This window comes from Schistocerca nitens, chromosome 2, assembly GCF_023898315.1.
Source record: "Schistocerca nitens isolate TAMUIC-IGC-003100 chromosome 2, iqSchNite1.1, whole genome shotgun sequence".
Classification (NCBI taxonomy): domain Eukaryota; kingdom Metazoa; phylum Arthropoda; class Insecta; order Orthoptera; family Acrididae; genus Schistocerca; species Schistocerca nitens.
In genome coordinates this window covers 464,542,033-464,567,805 of record NC_064615.1, presented here as the reverse complement: position 1 = coordinate 464,567,805, position 25,773 = coordinate 464,542,033, and the positions used below count along the sequence as shown (strand labels likewise).

Below are 25,773 nucleotides of genomic sequence, written 5' to 3'. Positions count from 1 at the left end.
TTTGTTCCGCTACTGCTTCTTGTAGAAACATCCTGAACAGTTCTTTGGTCATTAACTGGAGGAGTGAAAGTGGATGATTAAATTTGGTACTGCGAAAATGGACTGAAGTGTACGAGTCCTCAAAGAATGTGGCTCTTGAAGGACAACAAACAGCTTTGGCACAAATTTGCTATCTGTGAAAGCAACTGAATAATTGTGAACGTATGGGTTGTCTTGTGAAAGGACCGTACAACCTCCACAAAATTTTTAGAACCTCTAGTTGCAAGAGTGCGGCCCACAGTCATCTCCTTATTAAATCAACTTTTGTCGGTGCTTAGATATTTGCTCTCTGTAGGCTGTCATGAGTGCACAGGCTGCTTGTTTCCAGTCTTCTACCGTTTTCTGTATGTCATTTCTGTTTTGGTACATTTTCACGGTAACAAAAGATTTGAATTGACAGATTACAATATTGTTTTTACACTTTCAGCATAAGACCCAACTGTTACTGGCATCAAATCTTGGGAAATTTAACTGTCTTGCTTTTGTTTTCATCCACAATTTGATGTCTACATCATGAACACATCAACCTTTCTGGTGACAGTATTTGAAGGTCTCCATCACATGCATTGTAATATGTTTGTACTTCTCCTTCACTGATATTAACCCCCACTATTTTCCCACTGACACTTCCATTCATAAAAAATACACTGTGCAGACCATCTAGTGCAAAATCTGTTTTTCATTGCAGGCATTGTGTGATGGACAAATGTTTGGGTTGGCTTTGGCTGCTTTTTGTCTAACCCAATATTTGAGCATTCTGATTTTCTTATCTCTTGAGTAGAACACCACCCTTATCACCTTCTGTGGTATTTCCCTATTTCATCATTTCCATCGCCTGAGGACCCTTCTGGCAATGATATCAAAGACATGAACTCTAGTCCATTCACTTTGTCATAAACAAACAATTCCGCTCCACCCGGTGTGTGTTTGTCAATATCTAATGTTTCCTCTTCGGCAACATTCGACACAGTCCACTGATCAATTATGTCTAGTAGGAATGCTGCACACTTTCTCCCATCTTCAGTTATTTCTGGTGTTGCACGTACACAAGTCACTATGCACCATTTCGAAGAGAATGTCGATAATGTTCCACAGATTCATGTTGCATACAGCAGCACCAGTAGTGTGCCGAGTGGACAGCAACTGCAAACCTGTGACAAGCCACAACACGCACATCTGATGTACAGTGGCACTGCCATTTGCAGCCAATTATTATTTACTACTCTCCCCCCCCCCCCCCAAGTGATGCAATTGTTTCTTTATTCTACTATTCCGATTGATTATGTCTATTCTACAAAACTACAAGTACTTCATCACAAGTGGTGTTTGTTCAGTCGCACATGTCTGACAGAGCACCATACCTATCTATACCAATGTACTCTATAGGTCTGCTACTTTCAATTAACGAAGCAAAAGCAGATTGCCAAAAGGACATTGCTACAAACTCTGAAGAGTCCTTTAGCATGCCTGGGAAATGTTCTCCCATATAATAGTTTCACACGTAAAAAGTCTAAAAAATTGTTATCAGTGAGGTCCAAATGCGGGATCTTTGGCACAATGACCTCACACACTACCAACTGACTCACGCGTGATCCACAAAACAATCATTCACAGATATGCTTTTCCTGTGCTCTGTAGTTCTGGTGTTATTTTTAATTACTGTTTATGCATGTTCTACTGGACAATGGCACATAGCACGAACTAAATTGGTGTTCCTGTTGATACTCTCAAGACAAACATCATTTGGTACCCATCTGAGTGTGACAGCTTGAGGTTCGGGTGTCAGATCATGGCAATAACACTGAAATCCATCCAACCTATTTCATAAACTTGTTTTCTGAAATATGTGACATATGTTTTCAGCAAACTCCAATCTAGCCTGTTTGCGTTTGGATGTTGGAGCAGGTTTCTGCAGTCACTCTTGAATGTAAGATGTTTGTCATTTGACAAAATTTGTCTTACACATCTGGCAGTTGTCAGTAACTGAAAACTGTAAGTCAGCAGCAAGTTGAGAAGAATAATTGTTTGTTCCACACAAGGAATCATTTCAATGCTTCAAATAATTTTCTACTTACCAAATATTTTGCATTCTGTCCAGATCATATCTCCAGTATAACGAAATTATCAGGAACTGTACTTGAACAGTTAAAACTTCTAGGGAATTTGACAATTACACAGTCCTAGTTTTGCTTTTTCTGTCACAACTTTTCCCCACTGACATTGTCAATCACTGTTTATGTACACAACAAACACTGTAACTAATGGTGTCTTTTCAACCTGCAGGAAAGGCACATCTGCACACAATAACCCCACACAAAGCTGACTGGCTTTATACAGAGTTCCACCCTCTTCCACCTGAATCAATGACTTTTTGAATAATGTACTAATGGCATCAAATGCAATACTATACAACTCCATTTGTCATTATGCTGTCTCTCATACTATTGCTTATACACTGTGCACAAATATTACAGTCGACAAAGTTAATTTTCCTACACATAGCCATGCGTTTATGCATATTTCCACTACTGTAGCAACAGGAATGTATCCTATCCTGAAACCAATGAAGGAATTCTGCCATTTCTGACATTACTTTTCAACAATGGCTTTCAGAAAACTGCACACCTGGTGATATCTATCTTTGCATCTTAACAACAGTTATAATTGATATAAAGGAAACATGCCAACTGACTTGCAAGTGAGCAATAGTATCCCATACACATAAATTGTTCAAGAGAGAAATGTGCAGATATTTACTATCTATATAATGCCTCAGCATTGCCAATGGTCAAGAGAGTTGTGGAAGTGTGAACTGTGGGAAGATACAGAGAACAATACATGGAGCAAACATCTGGTCTCGCTGCCTAAATCTCTTTCTGTGCAGAATGAATCTAGTATTGCCATCATTTGTGAGTTCTTGGGGTTCAAATTTGATACATAAATAACTCACTATCTGGAGAGGAGATTTATAACCACGAACATATTTTCCATGAGAATGCATCTTGATTCCAAATCTAATTCTGATTATGAGATTCTAGTATATCATTCTCATGCTGTGAATGTGTATTGTTAAAATATTCTGTGTGATCAACAGTGATTTTAGGAATGTCAGTGAACATTTTGACGGGCCTAGCATACACAGAACATTTCACATACTTCCTGGGCATTTCCTTAACTTAAAACTGATTCTGTAGGACAAGCCTAAGTATTAACTTCTATCTGTGCTGCACCATCATAGAGCCTTCTATGTGCTTGAAAGCATACTCAACACCTCATGCTTCACTACCATAAAGAGGAAATGCATACACATGGTAACACAGACCACATTAGTATTTTTTTTTTCTTTTTAATAGATTATGTCTGCAGTCAACAATAGATTGAACATCTTCATGCTGCCAAGAAAAAGATTGTAAAACTGGCATTACCATATCACTCTGGACAAGTATACAACACAGGTTCTATGTGCTGATATTACTATTACTCCTGATGACTTTACCAATCTTTTAATTGCTTAGATCATCAATTTTGGGCTTATTTCTGTAAAAAATGGTTCAAATGGCTCTGAGCACTATACGACTTAACTTCTGAGGTCATCAGTCGCCTAGAACTTAGAACTAATGAAACCTAACTAATCTAAAGACATCACACACACATCCATGCCCGAGGCAGGATTCGAACCTGCGACCAGAGTGGTCGCTCGGCTCCAGACTGTAGCACCTAGAACCACACGGCCACTCCGGCCGGCCATATTTCTGTAAGAAATGCCTGAAGCTGAGGAGAGATATATACCCTCCAGGTAAATTTCCTGCACTTGACAGGTGTCAATTCAAAACTGAAAAGCAACATGCTAACTACTGCAACAGTACACTGGTTTTCAGAATTTGATAATTCCAAGTGCAATATCCTTTGTACGCAGCTTGTCATTAGACTGTTTTAGCCCAGTGGTTACTGTTGCTGGCTACTGAGAGAGGTTCTGGGTGTGATTACCAGCAATCCTCTGAGATTTTTCTGTGAGTGAAAGACTGTAAAAAGCTGTACCACCTTCATGCAGCCAAATAAAATCTGAATTAAATAAGAAGCAAAACTTATTGCGAGTTGCTAAAGTGTCACCAACTACAAGACTTAGAACAGCTTGTTAGAATATATATTTTTAATTACTGAACTCTTACTCGTTCTATTAATAATTCCAAGACTGTTGTCCTAGCTGTCTTAGACCAAAATGAGAAATAATAAGAACAGCACACCTGAACTCTTGGACAAATGCATTGAACTGTATCATCTTAACTCAAGAATTACTGGTGCACATGCTGAAGCACCTATTTTATCTCCAATATAAGGCTATACTATGTACTTTGGTCACAATGGGTTCTGGCTTTTGCTTACAATCACTGAAAAAACAGACTAAAATATCATTAGAAACTACAATAAAAATTAATCTTGACAAAATTCTTACCGTTTTCAGCACTTGTTGCGAAAAATTGTGGTTAATGAAGGTTGCTTCCAAAGCAAGGTTCCTTGGAGAATTTAGACTATTTCCATCATCTTGAGGTGGTTCTACAGAGGTCTCATTCACTGTCAGCAGATCTGTCGGTAGAAAAGTATTATTCATGTACATGTCGATGCATAAAAGGTTGTCTTCTGCATAGAAACTATTCCTTCTCAAGTGGCAATATCACTACGAAAGCAAACATTTCAAACAGATTATTGTTTAGAGTTTTTTTTTTTACAAAAACACCCATTTTTCAAAAGGGAATACACAACAGAATATTTAGTAAAAGTATTTTCACAGGACAAACACAAAAGTACCCAAAAATTGGAAACACATTGTTTCTGTGAATGAGGTTCACAAATACTCTGAACAGGAACCCAACTACAAACAAATGAACTCTGTCGATAAACTGGTATAAGTGCTACACTCTGGTAAGAAAGAAAGAAATATTTAGAATTAAACATGCCATCAATGATATCCTTGGAAATGGAGCATGAGCACAAAGCAAGGACAGAAATTTACAATGTCCTTCTCAAAGGAACACCCACAGATAAGCCTTCTGCAATTTAAGAAAACCATGAAATTGCCAAATCTCCGATATATTCCCTCTCTACAATAAAACTACTGTATACCTTTGGGCAACTTGTGTTACTATTTAAATAGTTTGAATAACTTAAATCATTCACAGATAATATCTTTGTTCGCAATATATTTTCAATAGTACCAATAATTACCAAATAGTTTGTGGTACTGTTCTCAAATACAAATTTCTTCCACATATATATAATAATTGCAAGGTGCATGTTATTGGTAGTGCTAGTTACATTAGTGAACAAGAAGCAAGGAGCAATCAGAGAAAAATAATGTCAGATTATACATACTGGAGAAGTAAACACACAGAATATTTATGTACTTCAGTTCACTGTGTCTGCATGTTCACACAAGTAGCCCAAGTAACCACCCCATATACTAGCTGCAAAGAGGCAAACACTCTCATTGCCCAACAGTCACAAAACAACTACTTAACCTCATCCTCTGAAAGGGCTCTGACTACCTTTACTTGCACTGAAGAGAGAAAGCTCCTGCCACCCATATGGAAGTTATTTCAAGTTCCCAGGCAAGCAACACAAGCTCAAGTAAGTGAGCAGCTTGGACACCTATGCAAGAAGCACTCTGCAACACAAAGAATTAAAACCAGTGCTAAAGGTGAACATTCAACTGGGCAATAAAAGAAAAAGTTTTCTATATGGAAATTTTAATGGAAGCAAATGAACCATATTGAGGATACTGAAAGACATGGGTTTCAGGCATCATAAAAGGAAAGATAGGAAGGCTTTCCTTATTTCATTGCACTACTGAAGCTTATGTACAGCAAAAGAATACAATGAAAATGTGCTGGAAAATGAGTTATGGGTTAGTAGTCTGAATGTTATGGATGGAAAAAGGAGCAGAAATACTGTGCTTCATGTGCGACCAACAAAGACTGCCTTTATTCCTGATGGTATGTTTATTTTGACAACACCAGACTAACAATTCTGAAATTATGTACAGTGTCTAAAATGGTAGTTCAATGAGAAATTATTTCTGTATCATCCTGCATGTTTGTCATTATTATGGACAATACAAGCATCCATTCTGTGCAACGAACAAAACAACTATGAACACTGACATGGCTACATAGTTGCCTCTTAACAGATTACTCCATACTGACAACAGCAGAACTGCTTACTGGTAACACTAAAGAAACTTTATACTGAATTTAAGAGATGAAATTGTGAAGCAGCATAGACACAGTTACACTACCTCCATCAAACCTTTGCTATTGCTAACTGCTAGCATAAGATATACTGGCAGGCAATCAACAGTGTCAGGACATCTACAAGAGACAGTTTACACATGACATACAGTAAAAACTGCAGGAGGAGAATTACCAAAGACAAATTTGCAGTAACAAAGTTATGGAGTATTTCATAATCTCCAAAAGTGTCTGTGTGTCAGATGAGGATGACGGGAGGGTTTACTTACAGTGAACTATGGGAGTATTAATGAGTTACTTAGGTCTTTGAGAACGTAATACAGCTGCATTATCATTAAGGAGTCAACCTTAGATTCATAATAATCCACTTTTTTTTGTCAGGCACACTCGATCCTGTGTACATACTGCACAAAAGTATGTAAATCATAATGCAGTACATATTATAAGTTGATTTCAGAACAAAAGAAAATTCCCTTTTTGTAGTTCATTAATGAAACTGTTCCTGATAAAGTTACCCATTTCTTCAGCTTGAAAGGTCAATAAGCACAGCGAATGCCTACAGAGACTGTTACTGGTCAAGAATTTTTCTTGTTTATAGCAGCAACAATTGCTTACAATATCGAGGTTTGTGCGATTTCTGCACGGCACTGCTGAGAATATAGCTTACATTGGGATGTTGTGTTCGGCCACTGTCAGACATGTGCAAAAAATGACAGAAGAACCTGGAAACAGCATCATATTCTCTCCTCCCCCTCCCCCCCCCCCTCTCTACCCAGAATGAGATGCTCACCCACCTGCCTAAGTAAGTGGATTTTTAAAAAAAAGAGATTTTTGATGACTGTAGATAATAAACTGATAATAGATACCCTGAAACTGCATAAACTTAATAACTTTCCTTTCAGTAACAGCTAATTTATGAGTGGACGGTTCCTTAACAACTAGGTTATTTCTATGAAAAGTGGTCTAAAACAAGATAGCTAAATTAAACTATAGCCTACATTTGCAAATTAAGTTAGAAAGAAGTGTTGTTGTGGTTATGAAGAAAACAGTAGGAAACTTTTTCGTCTTGCTAATTTGAACTATGAGGTCACTTATAAATCTAGGAAGTGTTACAAGAAAGTTTGGAAAATTCAGAACTGCCTACGGCACATGGAGTACGAAGTACTAGTCTCCTTTACAGTAGTTTGTATACACAATTCAATCAAAACTAAGCAATTTCATTTTATTAAAAATTATTCTTCTTGCAACACAAAGAGAGATGGCTTGGAAATAAAACAGTACATGCCTGTCATGAGCGATATACAAACCAAATTCTGTGTTGTCTCTGCGGTCAAAGAACAGCTTGTCTCCAATCTTCTCGATAACAATATCCCATGAGTAATTCGACCTAGTACAACACATTATGGTTGCCAAGATAGCATCGGTGGCGTAAACATTCCCAACAGTCTTCGACAATTTTCGTATGATGGGATCATCTGTTGTTGTTACAGTGTGAGCAATTCTGTCAATTCGCTGCAATGGCTTTTCATTTTTCACATTCACTCTGTCATATGCCTTATCATAATATTCCAGAGAACCGCAACAAATTCTGTAAACATGCACTTTCATTAGTTCTGTTGGTATTAATATAATGCAACATAATTCAAGACATGTTTATACAAAGAGCTGCATCAAATAAAAAGAATATATAGGAATAATGACAAAGAATAACTTGGGAAAATACCTATTGCACCTTAAAGTATGAGAGATTACAAGAAGAATGAGGGACGAATTATTTATAAATACAGGACACGGCTCACTGAAATGCAGAAGTGCTGCATTGCCAACAGGTACACAAACAAAAGGTATAGAGCATTGAAACAAAATTTCAGTTCATAGTGCTGTGGAATGTGGGGGGGAAAAGCTGCAAACTAACATTTATATGAAGAACACTAAAAATGCAACAGGAGCGTAATATGTAAGAAATTGTCTATGCAACTTGCCACTGATGACGCCTTGCAGAAAATAAAGGCGAAACGCATATGGCACTAAAATGGTGTTTTATTCAGTTGCTGTCAGACAGTCCATAAGTAAAATTATTAATATACCACAATATTACACACAACTGAGGAAGACAGGACTACAAAAGTTGAAGATGTCAAAAGGTACAGAGCTTTGCTTTGCTAGCTTTCCGTATGAAATTCCTTCCTCAAGTTGGAGGAGAAACCCCTCCACCTGTCTCCCTACGCTGTGCTCAGTCAACTGCCAGCTCTTTCCTGGCCCACGGTGAGTGTACTGAGGTGGGGTGAGATGGGGGTACAAGGCGGGGTGGGAATGTGGGGGTACTAGGTGGGGTGGGGGATGGAGACGCAGGAGGGCAGGGAGTGGGATTTTTTTTGGGGGGGGGGGGGCGACGTGACTTAAGTGTCTCGTGGGAAAGTGGGGGAACTGTTTGGAACCATTCCAGCATTAACTTGAAGTGATTTTAGGGAAATCATGGAAAACCTAAAATCAGAACAGCTGGACGCGGGTTTGAACCAACCCTAAATCAGGACAGCTGGATGCGAGTTTGAACTGTTGTCCTCCCAAATGCGAGTCTCGTGTGCTAATGACTGCGCCACCTCGCTCGGTGGTGGTGGGGAAGATCCAGATGACACGGGTTGTGAAGCAGTTTTTGCATCATGTAGCACAGAGCACAACATATGAGATTTCAATGGATGCTTCACAACCTGTGCCATCTGGATTCTCCCAAACCACAACCAGCTTTTCTGAGCTGCACAGATGGGAGCTATCCTTATAGCACATCCTTCACTCCCTTAATCTCCCTGGCCTAAACCTAAGGTAAATCACTGCCCCCCCTGCCAATAATGTGGGCGTGTGCCTTCGGGTGCATGCATGTGTGTGCGAGTGCATAATCCATTCCCTGTCACATTACCCCCGCCCAATGTGTGTCAGCTAGTTGTGTGCTGCCATCTAGTGCCCTAGTCTGTGAAATTGCATGCCCAGCCATCTGCCTCCTCTACCTGCACCCCCAGCTAGCCCATAGATAGCTCCCCACTTTCTCACGAGCCACTGCCTACCTATCCCCTCCCTGCCTTCTGCCTCTCTCCATCCCTCAGCCCACCCCAGCTGGCTGGAATGAAGGGAAACATACCAGATATTTATCATGTTTAAGTGTTTGTCAGTATACTTAGGCTGCACGTTTGTGTTTCAAACCACAGATGAGCCACACATCAGTGGGATATAAAGGAATAGCTAAACAGAAATAATATAATCATTGAGAACTGAGAACAAATACTGTACTCAGTGTCCACTGTTGGTCAACCGGCCAATACAAATGCCAACCACAACAGGAGAGCCACACTGGAAATTCATGCCTGACAGCTAGTTGCTTACTCAAAGATAAATATCTTGAATGAACAACTAGCTGTCAAACTTCATTTTCTACAACTGTCAGATATAAAAAAATGTAATATACGTGTGACAAATCATCGACAACGTCAGGAAATTTACTGATGAAGACAAAGCCGAAATAAGCTTATATACTGAAATAAAATATCAAGTAGCATACTTTTCCAACTCTCTGCATAATGTCCTACCCTCTAAATTAATTATCATTAACAATAATTTATCATGCCCCATTTTCAATAATTTGTTTGCAAATAATATAGGTACCCTACATGTAACACAAGGCTACCTACAGGTAAAGTACCAGCCTAGGGGTGCATAACTGATCACCATGAAGCTAGTTTTACAGCACTATCCAAGTGACTACAAAACAAGAAAATAGGATTTCGACTGAAGAAAATATTAGGAAAGGATTAACGTGACAATGGTATTGTAAATATCACTATCCCATTTTAACATGCAACTTTAGATGTAAGTGATGTGACTTAATAATACATAGGGGGCCTACTGGATACTAATACACTGTGAACTGAACGACCACATGTATGACAAATATCTGAACGTATTAATGTGTCTGTGTTGATTGGGGGTGGGGGTGGGTTTACTGGTACAAGAAATAATTTACCTCAAAGTAGTGGGTTTTCTTACATTTTTGTATGTGTTTGAATGACCCAATGCTTCAGTTTTTCAGAGTGAGGTCCCCTTTCCTCTTAAAGTAAAAGCACTAAATACTACTAATTAATTCCAACCCTCTAAACCACAACCTGCCCAATAAAAACCACCCACACTGCCCAACTAAAGCATCTTCGAGACACCAAAGAAAAATACAACAAACACAATCATACTGACCAACATAAATAAACATTAAACAAAATCCAAAACAACAAAGAATACAGTACCAAAAATTCCAGACCACAAAAGAAAGCACTGACTGCTATCTACTTTCAATTGCAATCACTGTCACATAACAGTAACACACATTTTGAAGCATCGAAATTTGTCACTGACCAAATTTGAGGAGTTACATAGCAATTACCATGCAAGGATAAGGTAACTAAGTAGTTAGCACTCACATGTCTTCACCATCCTTTACACTGGGCAATGAAAGCTTTGCTAATCGTGGAAAATCCATCTCTTCAATTGTTATCCAGTCGGGACGTACTGTCACAGACGCATCACGACTCTTTATGGGCGGCTGATTCTTACTGTTCCGCATACCTTGTCGTAATGGCCATTTGCGCTGCGCCCGTTGATTCCTGTTACAGCAAAAGTCCGCATTTTGCATTAACAAACATTAATTCATTTCAGATTTTTCGTAAAATACCAATTTCAAGAAAAGTTCTCATTTGAATCTGTTTCTTTCTTTGACTGTACTACACATAAAAATTTACAAAAACTAATATTCCTACAAGGTAACAATCAAACCCTAACAAAATTTAAGTATTCCGACAAAAGTGACCTATAGCCAGTGCTGGGGAGTGAGTACCAGGTCACCAGCATTGTGAAGCCTAATGCAGGATTGGCTCAGGTGACTTAACATAGGGGGTTTATGTAGGGATTTTACTAAAGAGGATCAGGTAGTGATTGTGGGTGGGGCTGGTAATAGTGTTGATAGGGATGGGGAGTATAACATAGATGGTGACTTGCAAAAGATAGCCACTCAGACTGGCAATACTCATGTGCATTTCGTGGAACTGTTTCAGTGTCACGATCGGTCTCGTCTTAATACAGCCGTCAGGCGTAATAACATGAGACTTGGGGGTGCGCTGATGACAGAAAGCATGGGCCACATTTCAGTGGTGTCGGTGGAGTCTATCAGCAGGACGGGTTTCACTAGACATGGCCTGCACCTCAACAGGTATGGGAAGGGGAGATTGGCAAAGCTTATAGGTGACAGCATAGGTGGGGTTGGTGGGATCACTCATGGGAAAATTCCTGCAGTAGTGGGTGTTAGAGCTGCACCTTTTTTAGATTGAAGTCAGCTGATAGGTATTCCTGCTTAAGGGAAGTCTCTCTAACAAAGGAACCACTTTTGACAAAGCTTAGGTATCCGAGTAATGAGGGAATTACTATATTTCTTCAAAATATACAAGGTATTAGGGATAAAGTTAGTGAACTGCTTATAGATGTTGACTCTGAAATTATTGGTATATCTGAACACTTCTTAAATAAGGAGATAATTCAGAGGCTTCCTTTACCAGGATACAGGTTGGCTGGCAGTTTTTCGAGGAGCTCTTTGCGGTGTGGGGGAGTAGCCATGTATGTGAAAAACGGCATCCCATTTGAGTCAATTGATGTTTCAAAGTACTGCACTGAAAAGGTGTTTGAATGTTGTGCAGGTGTGGTTAAATTTAATGGAGCTAAACTTGTAACTGTTGTTATTTATAGATCCCCAGACTCCAATTTCACAACATTTTTGCTAAAGCTAGAGGAGGTTCTTGGTTCACTTTATAGGAAATACAAAAAGTTAGTTATATGTGGTGAATTCAATATTAATTGTATAAGTGATTGTGCAAGGAAAAGGATGCTGGTAGACCTCCTTAATTCATATAATCTTATGCAAACCGTATTCTTTCCAACGAGAGTGCAAGGGAACAGTAGAACAACCATAGACAACATTTTTGTTCATTCCTCATTACTAGAAGGGCATTCTGTTAGCAAAAAGGTGAATGGCTTTCAGATCATGATGCACAAATTTTAACTCTAAAAGGGTTTTGTGCTGCAACACGTGTTAAATATAGTCATCAGCTGTTTAGGAAAGCTGATCCAGTTGCTGTAGAGACCTTTGTAAACCTTATCAAGGAACAAGAGTGGCAAGATGTTTATAGCACTGATACAGTAGACGATAAATATAATGCTTTTCTCAAGACTTTTCTCATGCTCTTTGAAAGTCGCTTTCCGTTAGAGCGTTCAAAACAGGGTACTAGCACAAACAGGCAGCCTGGGTGGCTGACTAGAGGGATAAGAATATCTTTTACAACAAAGTGGCAATTATATCAAAACGTTAGAAACAGTCAAAATCTATATGCAGCAGCCCATTAGAAACAGTATTGTAAGGTGCTTAAAAATGTTATCAGGAAGGCAAAAAGTATGTGGTATGCAGATAGAATAGCTAAGTCTGAGGATAAAATTAAAACCATATGGTCAGTCGTAAAGGAAGTGGCTGGTCTGCAGAGACAGGTCGAGGATATAGAATCAGTGCGTAGTGGGAATGTCCGTGTTACTGATAAGTCGCATATATGTACACTATTTAATAATCACTTTCTGAATATAGCAGGTGAACTAAATATAAACCTAGTCCCAACAGGGAATCATATAGCGCTCTTAGAAAAAAGTGTTCCGAGGCTGTTACCAGAAATGCTCCTCCATGATACTGACAAGAGGGAGATTGAGTTAATAATTAAATCACTAACGACCAAGAACTCTCATGGATATGACGGGGTATCTAGCAGAATACTGAAGTATTGTTCCACGTATGTTAGCTCAGTACTTAGCCATATCTGTAACTTTTCCTTTAGGAGTGGTCGGTTTCCTGACCGATTAAAGTACTCGGTAGTGAAGCCACTTTATAAAAAGGGAGACAGGGATAATGTTGACAATTATAGACCTATTTTTATGCCATCAGTGTTTGCTAAAGTTATCGAGAAGGTTGTATATACAAGGTTACTGGAGCATTTAAATTCACATAACTTGCTGTCAAATGTTCAGTTTGGTTTTAGAAATGGTTTAACAACTGAAAATGCTATATTCTCTTTTCTCTGTGAGGTTTCGGACGGATTAAATAAAGGTTGCAAACGCTAGGTGTTTTCTTTGATTTAACGAAGGCTTTTGACTGTGTTGACCACAAAATATTACTGCAGAAGTTGGACCATTATGGAGTAAGGGGAGTAGCTTACAATTGGTCCGCCTCTTACTTTAAGAACAGAAAGCAGAAGGTAATTCTCCGCAATATTGAGAGTGGTAGTGATGTTCAGTCCCAATGGGGCACTGTTAAGTGGGGCGTTCCCCAAGGGTCGGTGCTGGGGCCACTGCTGTTTCTTATTTATGTAAATGATATGCCTTCTAGTATTACAGGTGATTCAAAAATATTTCTGTTTGCTGATGACACCAGCTTGATAGTGAAGGATCTTGTGTGTAATATTGAAACAGTATCAAATAATGTAGTTCATGAAATAAGTTCGTGGCTTGTGGAAAATAATTTGATGCTAAATCATAGTAAGACTCAGTTTTTACAGTTTCTAACTCACAATTCAACAAGAACCGATATTTTGATCAGACAGAATGGGCATATTATAAGCGAGACAGAACAGTTGAAGTTCCTAGGCGTTCGGATAGATAGTAAGGTGTTGTGGAAAGCCCATGTCCAGGATCTTGTTCAGAAACTAAATGCTGCTTTATTTACCATTAGAACAGTATCTGAAATAAGTGACACTTCAACACGAAAAGTAGTCTACTTCGCATATTTTTTATTTTTGGCTAAAAAACAGGCTGTTCAAGCTATATGTGGAGTAAGTTCGAGAACCTCTTGTCGACCCCTATTCCGACATTGCCCTCACAGTATATATTTTCTTTAATGTCGTTTGTTGTTAGCAATATTAGCCTATTCCCAGGAGTTAGCAGCTTTCACTCAGTTAATACTAGGCAGAAATCAAATCTGCATGTGGAATGCACTTCCTTGACTCTTGTGCAGAAAGGAGTGCAGTATTCTGCTGCATCCATTTTCAATAAGCTACCACAAGAACTCAAAAATCTTAGCAGTAGCCCAAACTCTTTCAAGTCTAAACTGAAGAGTTTCCTCGTGGCTCACTCCTATTCTGTCGAGGAGCTCCCGGAAGAGCTAAAAAATTAAGCAAATTCCAGTGTTACATTGTTGATTTTCTTTATTTAAACTTACGAATTGTCGCATGAATATGTTTCTTATATTTCATTTTATTTGTTTCTAATATCGTGTTATAATTTCATGTATTGACTTGTTCCATGACCATGGAGACTTCTCCTTAATTTGGTCCCACGGAACAATAAATAAATATAAATAGGCTAAATAAATGGAAATAATTCAATACCAGTCTTCCATCTCTGAGCAGTGACTTAAGAAACATGTGACAAATATCAATCATCATGAGCATTATATAATATCAGCGGTGACTTTTACATGCCAGTCTGTCGCGACAACCAGGATTTTTTCCTTCTTCACAAAAGACAACAAAACTGCGAATATACACAGCAAAAGATGACATCACAGCTGCTACCGGTCATTGACTAGTATCAAATATGTCAGTTTACATGATACACAGCAGTATTGACGGGCTGATAATCTCATGCGTGGGATTTACGGAATGCATGTCACCATGCTGACCAGTTCCTGCAGAGACAGCAATCACATAAAAATACTGTTGTGTCAGAGTTGGTGCATTAACTGTTTTGTGTTTTTAAAAGTGCATATTACAGGATTTTCATTTTGTAATTGTATTTTCATAGAAACAAAGCCAACTGGGTAACAAACAATATAGACCCTTCAGCACAATTAAGCTTTGATGAGCCACAGCACCTAAGCCACTTATATCAAAATACTCTGAAGGGAGGGGAGGGAAGAAAAAATCCCTAAACGTTAAATTTTATCAGTTCCAGTTCACCTTGTACACTCCTTTCACAACACATACCCTATTTCTACGACTTCTTTCTTCCTTTAGTAAGTACAGCATTTGCTAAATCATGAACGTAGTTTGATGAAGTCTCCCTACTTAGGGGCCTACTATTGTAAGCTCCATATTCATATCATACTTACTCATAATTTCTGTGTCAAGAACAAACTATACCTATTAGAAATCAATACCCAGAAAGAGTTCACACAAATCTTGAAATTACCTATCTCGCATTTTCAAGCCTTTGCCAAGCAGCTGCAGCTGGCCTTGCATAACTCCTCTAGCACCACCACGCCCCCGGAGATTGCGCTGGTTTTGCCGGAATCTGCCACGCTGATACGGTGGCTTCTGCACACGAGTTGTATCCACCAGATGAAATGTGCTTTCATCTTCCTCATGGTAATACGCATACTGACTGCCACCTCCAAACTGAGACTGGTACTTGTCTGTAATAAAAAATGATTACAGCAACATCGCAAAGACTTTATTTCTCAACTCTTATGTACTGAACATAAATTATAAAGATGGAGGGAGACACTACATATTGCAAACTTTGCATCTTTAATCGTTGCATACGCTGGAAAGAAAAATGATGCTATACAATCACATGGGCGGCAAACTAATGCCGACAAATACAGATGAAAATTAAAATAAACTTTTAGCACGAGCGCGTGAATAACGGGCATCGTCGCACTAGTGAGTGAAACCAGATAGTTTATGTACTTACTAGTGTATTTTTTGTCTTGGAAAGCCGCACCAGTCCAATCAGATATCTATGAACGCATATAAGAACGAAATTAACACTACATTAAAGAAAAACAAATCATTTTAACACAGCTAACTTATACATATGTCAGTAATTTTCACGTGTCATACCTTGCCTAGCCGATCCCCTTTCGAAAATGGTTGATACGGCATATCTTTGAACTGATCCGGAAGATCGCAAGGACCCCATCCCTTTGGATTATCCTGTATAACAGGGGGTACAAAATGAGGGAGTTCTTCCCCGTTTGATGATATATCTTCAGTTATCATAATTCTGTCCGCCACAAACTTATACCCATGGACTCCACACACCACAGAGCACACAATCCCGTTGCGCCTATCGATGTACTATTCGATATAGCAGCATCTCTATCGAAATAACTAATCATCTACATCGATACGTCCGAATATCGCAATGTCACAAGTCGTTTACGTTGAGTTCAAACACGCAACTACTGGCGCCACATAACGGTTATTTTGGGGTAACCGTTATCACGGTTACAGTTATTTTTTATAACCTTCATTTTTAACGATTATAAATAACTATTAGTTACTTATCACTACCGATTACTCCAGACAGGGTTACCACAGTCTGACATAACTGTTTGTCCTAAAGTCTGCTCCTGCTTGCCAATGCCACAAACAATCTCCCAAATTACATAGCATCCCAGAGTAAAGGCAAGCAGATGACTCATCAGCCGATCGAAATCCTCCTCAAACCCACTGCCTCGACCCAAACCTCCACTCAATCCAAATACCTAAAATCGCCCCCCCCCCCCCACACACACACACACGCACAAGACCACTTCATCCAAACAGTGGCGGGCAAAGAAGCAGCACAAGGATGGACACACAAAGAGCAAGAAGAGGTCCACCAACCCTACCTCAACGACTCTCTCACCCTCCGAGGAGCCCGTGACCCCAACAGCAACCATTTTCGCCCTGGGAGGGAACCTGGAAACCATCGCCCTGGAAGGGAACTGCATAACCGGGCAGGATTCGGATGGTTTCGTGTTAGAGAGGAAAAGCTTCCGGCAGGCTGGCGAGTAGAATCCACTCTGAACAGGTTTCAGGCGGCGTCTGATAACCCAGAGGAAACATAAAACAACATAATAGCAACACAAACATAGAAACACGTCACCCACCATCTACCTCTGATTGTCGCGGAGTTTCCTCGAAATTACGAGGAACTCTTTGAGTTGTTAAAAACGGAAATCGGGGGAGACAATTTAAAAGCAAAACCTGCTGGTGGTGTCAAGATAAAAATAACTCTACACACACTGGAAGACTACAATACAGTCAAGACCCTTTTTACCAGCAAAAAAATACCCCACTGCACGTTTCCTACAATAAAAACACGAAAGAAAAACATTGTTATCAGAAACCTCCCAAGACGACTGTCCCCACAGGACATTAAAACAGACCTGACTGCCCAGGGATTCGTCGTCAAGGCTGTTCAGCAGATGGGTAAAATTGAAAGCAAGTGGCCTTTATTCCAAGTCACACTACTGGATATCCCCCAGAACAAAATGAGATAAAAATGTTCCTGGCTGCACTCCTCATCACCAAGCCACTGCACCGTAAAAAACAAGATGGTACAGTGCTTAAGGTGTCAGGGACTAAACCATATCGCCGCACACTGCACCATGGCAGTAAGATGCAGGAAGTGCGCCAAGGCCCACGACACAAGGTCCTGTACACCTCTAGACACACAAAGAAACCAAACACATCAACACACACAGACAAGACTTGGGTTAAACCAAAGACCCGACATTCCGAGGGCAACATACGAGTACACTGAAGTGGGTTCTCCACAAAGAAGCCACAAAAGTATAGCCCTATCACCACAACATCAACCACAAACACAAGACCAACACTGGCTAAGACAAAACAATAACGACCAGGTCCCCAACAGAGAAAGCTCTAGGGAACCCATAACATAAACTGCAACAGAGAGCGTAAACCTCTCCCCAGCAGTTCCCCAACCCTGCTCCCCCTCAGATCAGCCATTAGGCATGATGGTCCAGACCATTAACCTAGCCATGGAGATGATGAAGGAATTCAGGGAGGCACATAGGCAAAATATGCAGACCCTCGTTGCCCTTCAGGCAACAGCCCAGCAGTCGCTTCCCTCTGTGACTTCACCAGTAGCAGCAAAATCCCATCATGGATCGACGACCAAATATCCAAGGCCTGGCAATGTGCGCCTTTAACACAGATGGCATTGTCAATCAAGTAGTCGAATTCAGAAAATTCGTGAATGAATTCTCAATCGACATATGCATGATGGAGGAAACCCACCTCAAGCCGGGAATCAAAGTGACAGTTCCCAATTACAATAGTTACCATGTTGACAGCTCAACCCAAGGTGGAAGATTGGCCATATACATAAAAATAGGGATCCCTCACCACCAGGTATACATGCCAGCAACCAATATAATGGAAGCAGTGGCAGTAGAAGTGACCGCTGCCACTGGAACCCTAAAAGTAGTTGCATTCTACTGACCCCCAAATTGATGAGATCGACAAGGGAGATATAGGAGCTTTAGGGCAAACTCCTAATCACAGGCGACTTCAATGCCAAGCACCCAGACTGGAACTCTAGAAAAACCTGTAGAGCAGGTGTCAAATAGCAACAACTAGCGCACAACCACCACTCTGAAAGATGGGGTCTAGTCAAGTCCACTCACTTTTCTAAAAATGGAGGTAGGCCCGATGTATTAGACATACCTCTCACTAGGAGGATCACGGTGTTTGTGGCTGCGAGGACAGTCAACAGAATGTCCTCCAACCACAATGCTCTCATCTTCAAGGTCAATGTGGAAGAATGGGTAGCACTCCCGCAGTACCAGTCATCACACAAACGCACAGACTGGGACTGATACCGCTCGCGCTCCGCCATCTACTGCCGAAACAGTAGAACAAGCGCTACAAGACATAACAGGCACTATCCTGCAGGCAGCAGAAGAGACCATCCCCCCAAAAAGGGACAGGCGCCCCCACAAATACAGCTCCTGGAACATTTGCTAGCTCAAATTCGACACAAAAATAGAGCAGCAAAGCAGTGAAGGGCCCCAAGACATCAGGCCACCCGGAGGCTGCTCAATCGTCTACAGAGAGAGCTGAAGGCAGCACTCAATGAGCACAGAAACCAGCAATGGCAAAATAGCCTTTCAGCCCTCAAAACAGACGATCACACACTCTGGCAATCTACCAGACAATTCAATAAAAGACACCTTAGAATGCTGCCCCTGCACAGCGAGCGGGAGATGGTCTACAGCCATGCTGATAATGCCAACGCCCTGCCGATACCTTCCAGAAGCAATTCCAGATGGAAGGACCCCAAGACGATGAGCATGAATTGGTAGTTCACCATCAACTGGCTGTCTTCCTCAATGCTGAGAAAGACCCCGAAGACGAAGTCCCACTTTTCACCCCCCAAGACATGGCAAAACTAATTAGATCCAGTCCGCAGCTCGTGGTCGTGCGGTAGCGTTCTCGCTTCCCACGCCCGGGTTCGATTCCCGGCGGGGTCAGGGATTTTCTCTGCCTCGTGATGACTGGGTGTTGTGTGATGTCCTTAGGTTAGTTAGGTTTAAGTAGTTCTAAGTTCTAGGGGACTGATGACCATAGATGTTAAGTCCCATAGTGCTCAGAGCCACAATTAGATCCATTCCAACAAAAAAGGCGCCAGGAGATGACAATGTCACCAATCAGTTAGTTAAAAACCTCCCACCCTCGGCGATACCACCCCTCGCGAACGTATTGAATGATATTATTCGTTTCCTCAAGTTCCCAGCTTGCTGGAAACATGCAGAAGTGGTCAAGATACACACACCAGGGAAAGACCCTCTATTCCCACAGCACTACAGGCTGATTAGCCTCTTGCCAACTCTCATCAGGGTCTATGAGCGCCTCCTGCTAATACCCAACAGGAACATCTTACCAGAGAGAAACTTCTAACAGATTTCCAGTTCGGATTCTGGCAGAACCACTCTGCCCCACAATGGATCATGAGAGAGGTTGTAGCAGCCACAGAGCGCTTCAACCACAGAGGCTACTGCAAAATAGTGCTACTAGGCGTAACAAAAGCCTTCGACTCAGTATGGCATATAGGGCCATTCTACAAGTTATACACACAAGGGTTCCCCGGCAGCATAGTTAAGCAGATTAAAAATTATCCCATGGATCGAACTTTCTCTGTTGAAGTAGAAACAGCCACCTCCACCAAAAGACATATTCGTGCTGGGGTACTGCACAGATAAGTTCTGGGCCCCATATTGTACAGCTTGTCCACTGCGGACGCACCAACGGCCCCCATGGTGCACACCTCACAATACGCAGATGAAACAGCCTTCTACACACGTAGTGCGAACAAGGACCTCACCACCTGTAGGCTACAAAGGGCTGTAGATGACACAGAAACTTGGGCCCTCCACTGGCACATCACCATCAACTCTGAGAAGACACAGGCTGTGCTGATTACCTGGAGACTCAGAAGGCACAGACCTCCTCAACGCCCCCTCTCCCTCCACCTACACCTATATGGAACCCAACTCCCCTGACGCAGAACCGCCAAGTATCTTGGCGTAACCTTGGATTCTCATCTTACATGGAAACCCCACATAGACGAGGTCGACAGGAAGGTCTGTGCCAGAGTGTCCATCCTATACCCAGTCCTCAACACAAGCAGCTCCCTTCCCTGCTCTGCAGGAGTAAATGTATATCAGGCCCTTGACAGCCAGTAATGGAGTATGCACGCCCTCTCTTGGGATACGAGGCGAAACAGCATCTGGACAAATTCCAGAGGCTGGAGAACCACGCCCTCAGGAGGGCACTGCATCTACTGACGGGATTCCCCACTGACGATCTGCACACCACAGCCTAAATCCCACTCTTGAAAGAGGGTTTCTAAGAACTGGGAAGGGCCTTCTATGAGAGCTCTTCCAGATCAGGAAATGACCTCATCCGCTCCCTAGGTCAGTATGACATGTCCCGTGACAAGCACAAACGCCAAATGACAATCTTCAATGAATAAGTTGAACGGAAAATCCATACATCCAGTCCCTAATCCTGTTCCCTCCCCATAATAGCTATCATCTCGCCAACCTCAGGCAAGTACCAGACACACACAGAACATTCATCACATTACGCAGACACCCAAAAATCAGAGAAATAATCACACACACAAATAAACACGTGGAGTAAAAGCCAAAATGCTACAAAATCCCCAACACACTACCCCAAAGAGGGGAAAGTAAGAGATGAGAGTGAGTGAGAGTGCCCACAGGCACCGTGAGCCACCAGAGCAATGCTGAGCAGCTGTGAGGGTACGTAGTGTGGGTAGCAGAGCTGTGCGATGTGGCTCGGCGCTTGGGTATTCAAACTGCATGGGTAGACAACCATGCCACTGTGAGAGTCTTCGTGCACACAGCTGAGTATGGACAACCTAATGTACGTAGTGCAGGTGAAACACACATACGTCTGAGGTGTTTCATGTGTATGCAGCATCTGTGAACACGGCAGCGGTACACCGTTATCAGAAGGCCAATCATATGGGGCACAACATGCGTATGTGGGACATAAGTGTAAAATGAGATTACCCAAAGTTTGTGTATCCTGTGCGTTGCAACGGTTGGCCATGTACTGATGAAACACAGTTTCGAATCATTGTAACAAGTTCTACTTTCATGGCCATAAATAAGATACAGACATAAATGATTACAAAACACACACATTTGTATTGAAAAAGTTACATTACATTTACACAGAAGTGTGTAGTTCAGAGGAGGGGTACTACATACGAATAGGGCATAGGCTTTAATTTACATAATCATGGATGTTTTTATAATGATTATGAACTAGCATCTTGATATTTGGTGTGAAATTACTGGTCAATAGGCACATTAAGTTAAAGCCAAAGTCCAGACAAATGACAATCAAGATAAATAGAATAAAAGAAACTTCATGTACAGTAAATAGGGACAGTATCAACTTACTTCATCAAAATATCAGGGGAATAAAAAATAAAGTAGATGAGCTATTAGTGCGTTTAGATGATCTCAAAAATAAGAATGAGATCGATATACTCTGTCTGTCTGAACACCATGTAACTGTGGACATGGATAGTGTCAGTATAACTGGGTATAATTTAGCATCTTACACTTGTAGATCTAGGATGGATAAAGGAGGAGCTGCTGTTTTCATAACACATGGGTATAAATGCAAAACTGTAGAAGTAAGTAAATTTTGTGTTGATCAGCACTTTGAGGGTTGTGCATGGGAACTTCAGCTAGATAATGTAGTATTGATATTAGTAATAGTGTACAGGTCCCCATTAGGAGACTGGGAGCTATTCATAAAAAAGTTTGACTCCCTGTCAGACAAAAAGAAGAAGTTATTAATCTGTGGTGATTTCAATGTTAACTTTCTAAATAATTCTGAGAGGGAAAGGGAACTAGAAGTGTTATTAACAACATGTAACTTAGTATCAGTGATGAATTTCCCCACACGTATAGATCAAGACAGTAAGATGCTAACACAATATATTTATACATACAGAGGGTGTAAAACAAACAGATGCTTTCCCTGTGGTAAATGGATTGTCACACCATGATGCACAACTGATTAACTTACAAAACCTAACGGGATGTACAGTTCAGAAACAATTAAGTAAAAGTGTGAGGTCGCTCAATCCAGTATCTATAGAGCACGTCAAAGAAAGCTTAAGAAATGTTAATTGGGGAGAAGTATATAATGAGCCAAATGGTAATGATAAATGCAACATATCTCTTGATAAATTTATATCCATTTTTGAACATTATTTCCCAAAGAAAATTACTAAATGTAACACCACACCCTTTTCAAAGAAACCTTGGATTACTACAGGTATTAATGTGTCTTCAGAAAGAAAAAGAAAACTTTATGAGACAGCAAGAACTAGTAAAGATCCAGAAGTAGTTTTACACCATAAAAATTATTATAACATACTGAGAAAAGTTGTAAGGAAATCAGGAAATATTTGTGTTAGAGAAGAAATTAACAACTCCGGCAACAAAATCAAGTCAATATGGAATGTCGTTAGAAGGGAGGCAGGAAAAGTAACCACTGGGAAATGTAGTATTACTATTAAGGAGAACGAGACCATCCTAACCAACAGTACACAAGTAGCTAATGTATTTAACAACCGTTTCTTAAGTGTAGGAGAAAAAATTGGCGAGAACAGTAAAAAAAAATCTAGGCAGTACATGGATGAATCTGTTTTGAAAAAAATTAGTCAGATTAAGTTTCACCTAACAACCTCTTGTGAAATAAGTAAAACTTTTAAATATTCGAAAAATAAATGTTCTGCTGGAGTAGATGACATCTCTAATAAGATATTAAAACAATGTGGAGCAATTACAGCTGATGTTCTGAGTCACATATGTAATGCATCACTGTTGTTGTTGTGGTCTTCAGTCCTGAGACTGGTTTAATGCAGCTCCCCATGCTGTTCTATGCTGTGCAAGCTTCTTCATCTCCCAGTACTTACTGCAACCTACATCCTTCTGAATCTGCTTAGTGTAGCCATCTCTTGGTCTCCCTCTACTGTTTTTACCCTCCACACTCCCCTCCAGTACTAAATTGGTGATCCCTTGATGCCTCAGAACATGTCCTACCAACCGATCCCTTCTTCTAGTCAAGTTGTGCCACAAACTCCTCTTCTCCCCATTTCTATTCAATACCTACTCATTAGTTATGTGATCTACCCATCTAATCTTCAGCATTCTTCTGTAGCACCACATTTCGATAGCTTCTTTTCTCTTCTTGTCCAAACTATTTATCATCCATGTTTCATTTCCATATGCATTACTAAATCAAGGTATTTTCCCAGACAGGTTAAAATATGTCATTGTCAGGCCACTCTATAAAATGGGGGACACCACAGATGTCAATAATTATCGTCCAGTATCCTTGTTTACAGCATTTTCAAAAATCTTCGAGAAAGTAATGTACTCAAGAGTGGTTACCCATCTCAACAGTAATGGGATACTTAGTAAATCACAGTTCGGATTTCAAAACTGCTGTTCCACTGAGACAGCAATATACAATTTCACTGTCCACATAATTGTGTCTTTAAATAACAAAATGTCACCAATATGAATTTTCTGTGACTTGTCCAAAGAATTTGATTGTGTGAACTGTGACATTATCTTTTCAGAAATTACAGTTCTATGGTATAAATGGAATAGCGTTTGAGTGGTTTAGGCCGTACCTACAGAACAGGAAGCAAAAAGTTTCCTTATATGGTTCAAGTGGTTTAAATAAAATTGCCACTTCATCTAACTGAGGCAAAATTACATTAGGTGTTCCACAGGGTTCAATCATGGGTCCCCTTCTGTTCTTGACATATGTGAACGACCTCCTCTCCTATCTGAAAGAGGAAGCTGAACTGACACTATTTGCTGATGATACAAGCATCATTATTAATACGATAAAAGAAACTCCAATTGAAAATGATACAAATATGGTCTTTGGAAAAGTCATTAATTGGTTTTCTGCAAATGAGCTTGCTCTAAACTTTGAAAAAACATGTTACATCCAATTTTCTGCTGCAAAAAGTACAGTTCCTTCAATAAATATAACACAACAACAGAAGTCAGCAGACACGGTAGAGCATACTAAGTTTTTGGGTGTACACATAGATGAGAATCTTCATTGGGAAATTCGGTTCTTCTAAAGCGACTGGGTTCAGAAACTTTTGCAATCAGAATAATTGCCAATTTTGAGGATATAGAAATTAGTAAGCTAACATACTTTGCATACTTTCATTTTCTGATGTTATACAGAATAATACTTTGGGGTAACTCAACATTTAGACAAAAAGTATTCACTGTTCAAAAGAAAGTGGTTAGAATAATGTGTGAGGTTCATAGTCGCACATCTTGTAGCCATCTTTTTAAGAGATTGGGAATTCTTACAACAGCCTCACCGTACATTTACTCGCTAAAGAAATTTGTTCTCAACAACATGGACTAGTTAGAAACAACAGGGACACTCATGATTAAGACACCAGAAAAAGAAGTACCTACACTATCCTTTACTCAACCTATTTTTGGCACAGAAAGGTGTAAAATATGCTGCTATAAAATTTTTTGACAAATTGCCAGGTGAAATAAAATGTCTGACAGACAGCAGTAATAGCTTCAAATCACATCTCCTTGACAACTCCTTCTATACAGTAGATGAATTCTTGAATAGAAATAAATAAATCTATAAATATAGTATATGCATTTTGGGCCATTTAAGGGAATGGAGTAAATAATAGAAATATTAAACTTTAAATCTGTATTGTAATATATATATATATATATATATATATATATATATATATATATATATATATAATATTTTTGTTTCATATGTGCATTTCTTGTGCACTTGGCACCTTCCACATCATAATGGCTAACATACTGTGCGACTGATCAATGGAACATGCAACTAACTAACTAACTGCAGCAGTCAGATGAACATCAGTAAGACTACTCATATGCTTCGATTTTGTCAGTTTGGCACAGGTATGTTGTTCCAAAAAAACTATTCACACGAGCAGCTATTTTAAATAACATTGGAAACTGTTCACGTGTACAGGTTTTCCAAGGTTTCTGCAGTGTTAAACTTCTCCTTCAGCACACGACTGCATTGAGAGTCAATGA

At 40.1% G+C, this 25,773-nt stretch overlaps 1 protein-coding gene across 1 annotated transcript in view; it reads right to left on the bottom strand.

The window, feature by feature from the left end:
• Positions 1 to 16,418, bottom strand: part of LOC126236361 (eukaryotic translation initiation factor 3 subunit D) — a 69,408-nt gene extending 52,990 nt beyond the window's left edge. Inside the window, exons 1-6 of the mRNA XM_049945593.1 lie at positions 16,190 to 16,418; positions 16,041 to 16,086; positions 15,537 to 15,759; positions 10,745 to 10,927; positions 7,592 to 7,872; positions 4,493 to 4,623 (exon numbers count right to left, since the gene is read on the bottom strand). Coding sequence (XP_049801550.1) covers positions 4,493 to 4,623; positions 7,592 to 7,872; positions 10,745 to 10,927; positions 15,537 to 15,759; positions 16,041 to 16,086; positions 16,190 to 16,348 — 1,023 coding nt within the window. The 5' untranslated portion in view covers positions 16,349 to 16,418. The remainder of the gene's footprint in view (positions 1 to 4,492; positions 4,624 to 7,591; positions 7,873 to 10,744; positions 10,928 to 15,536; positions 15,760 to 16,040; positions 16,087 to 16,189) is intronic.
• Positions 16,419 to 25,773: the final 9,355 nt, after the last annotated feature.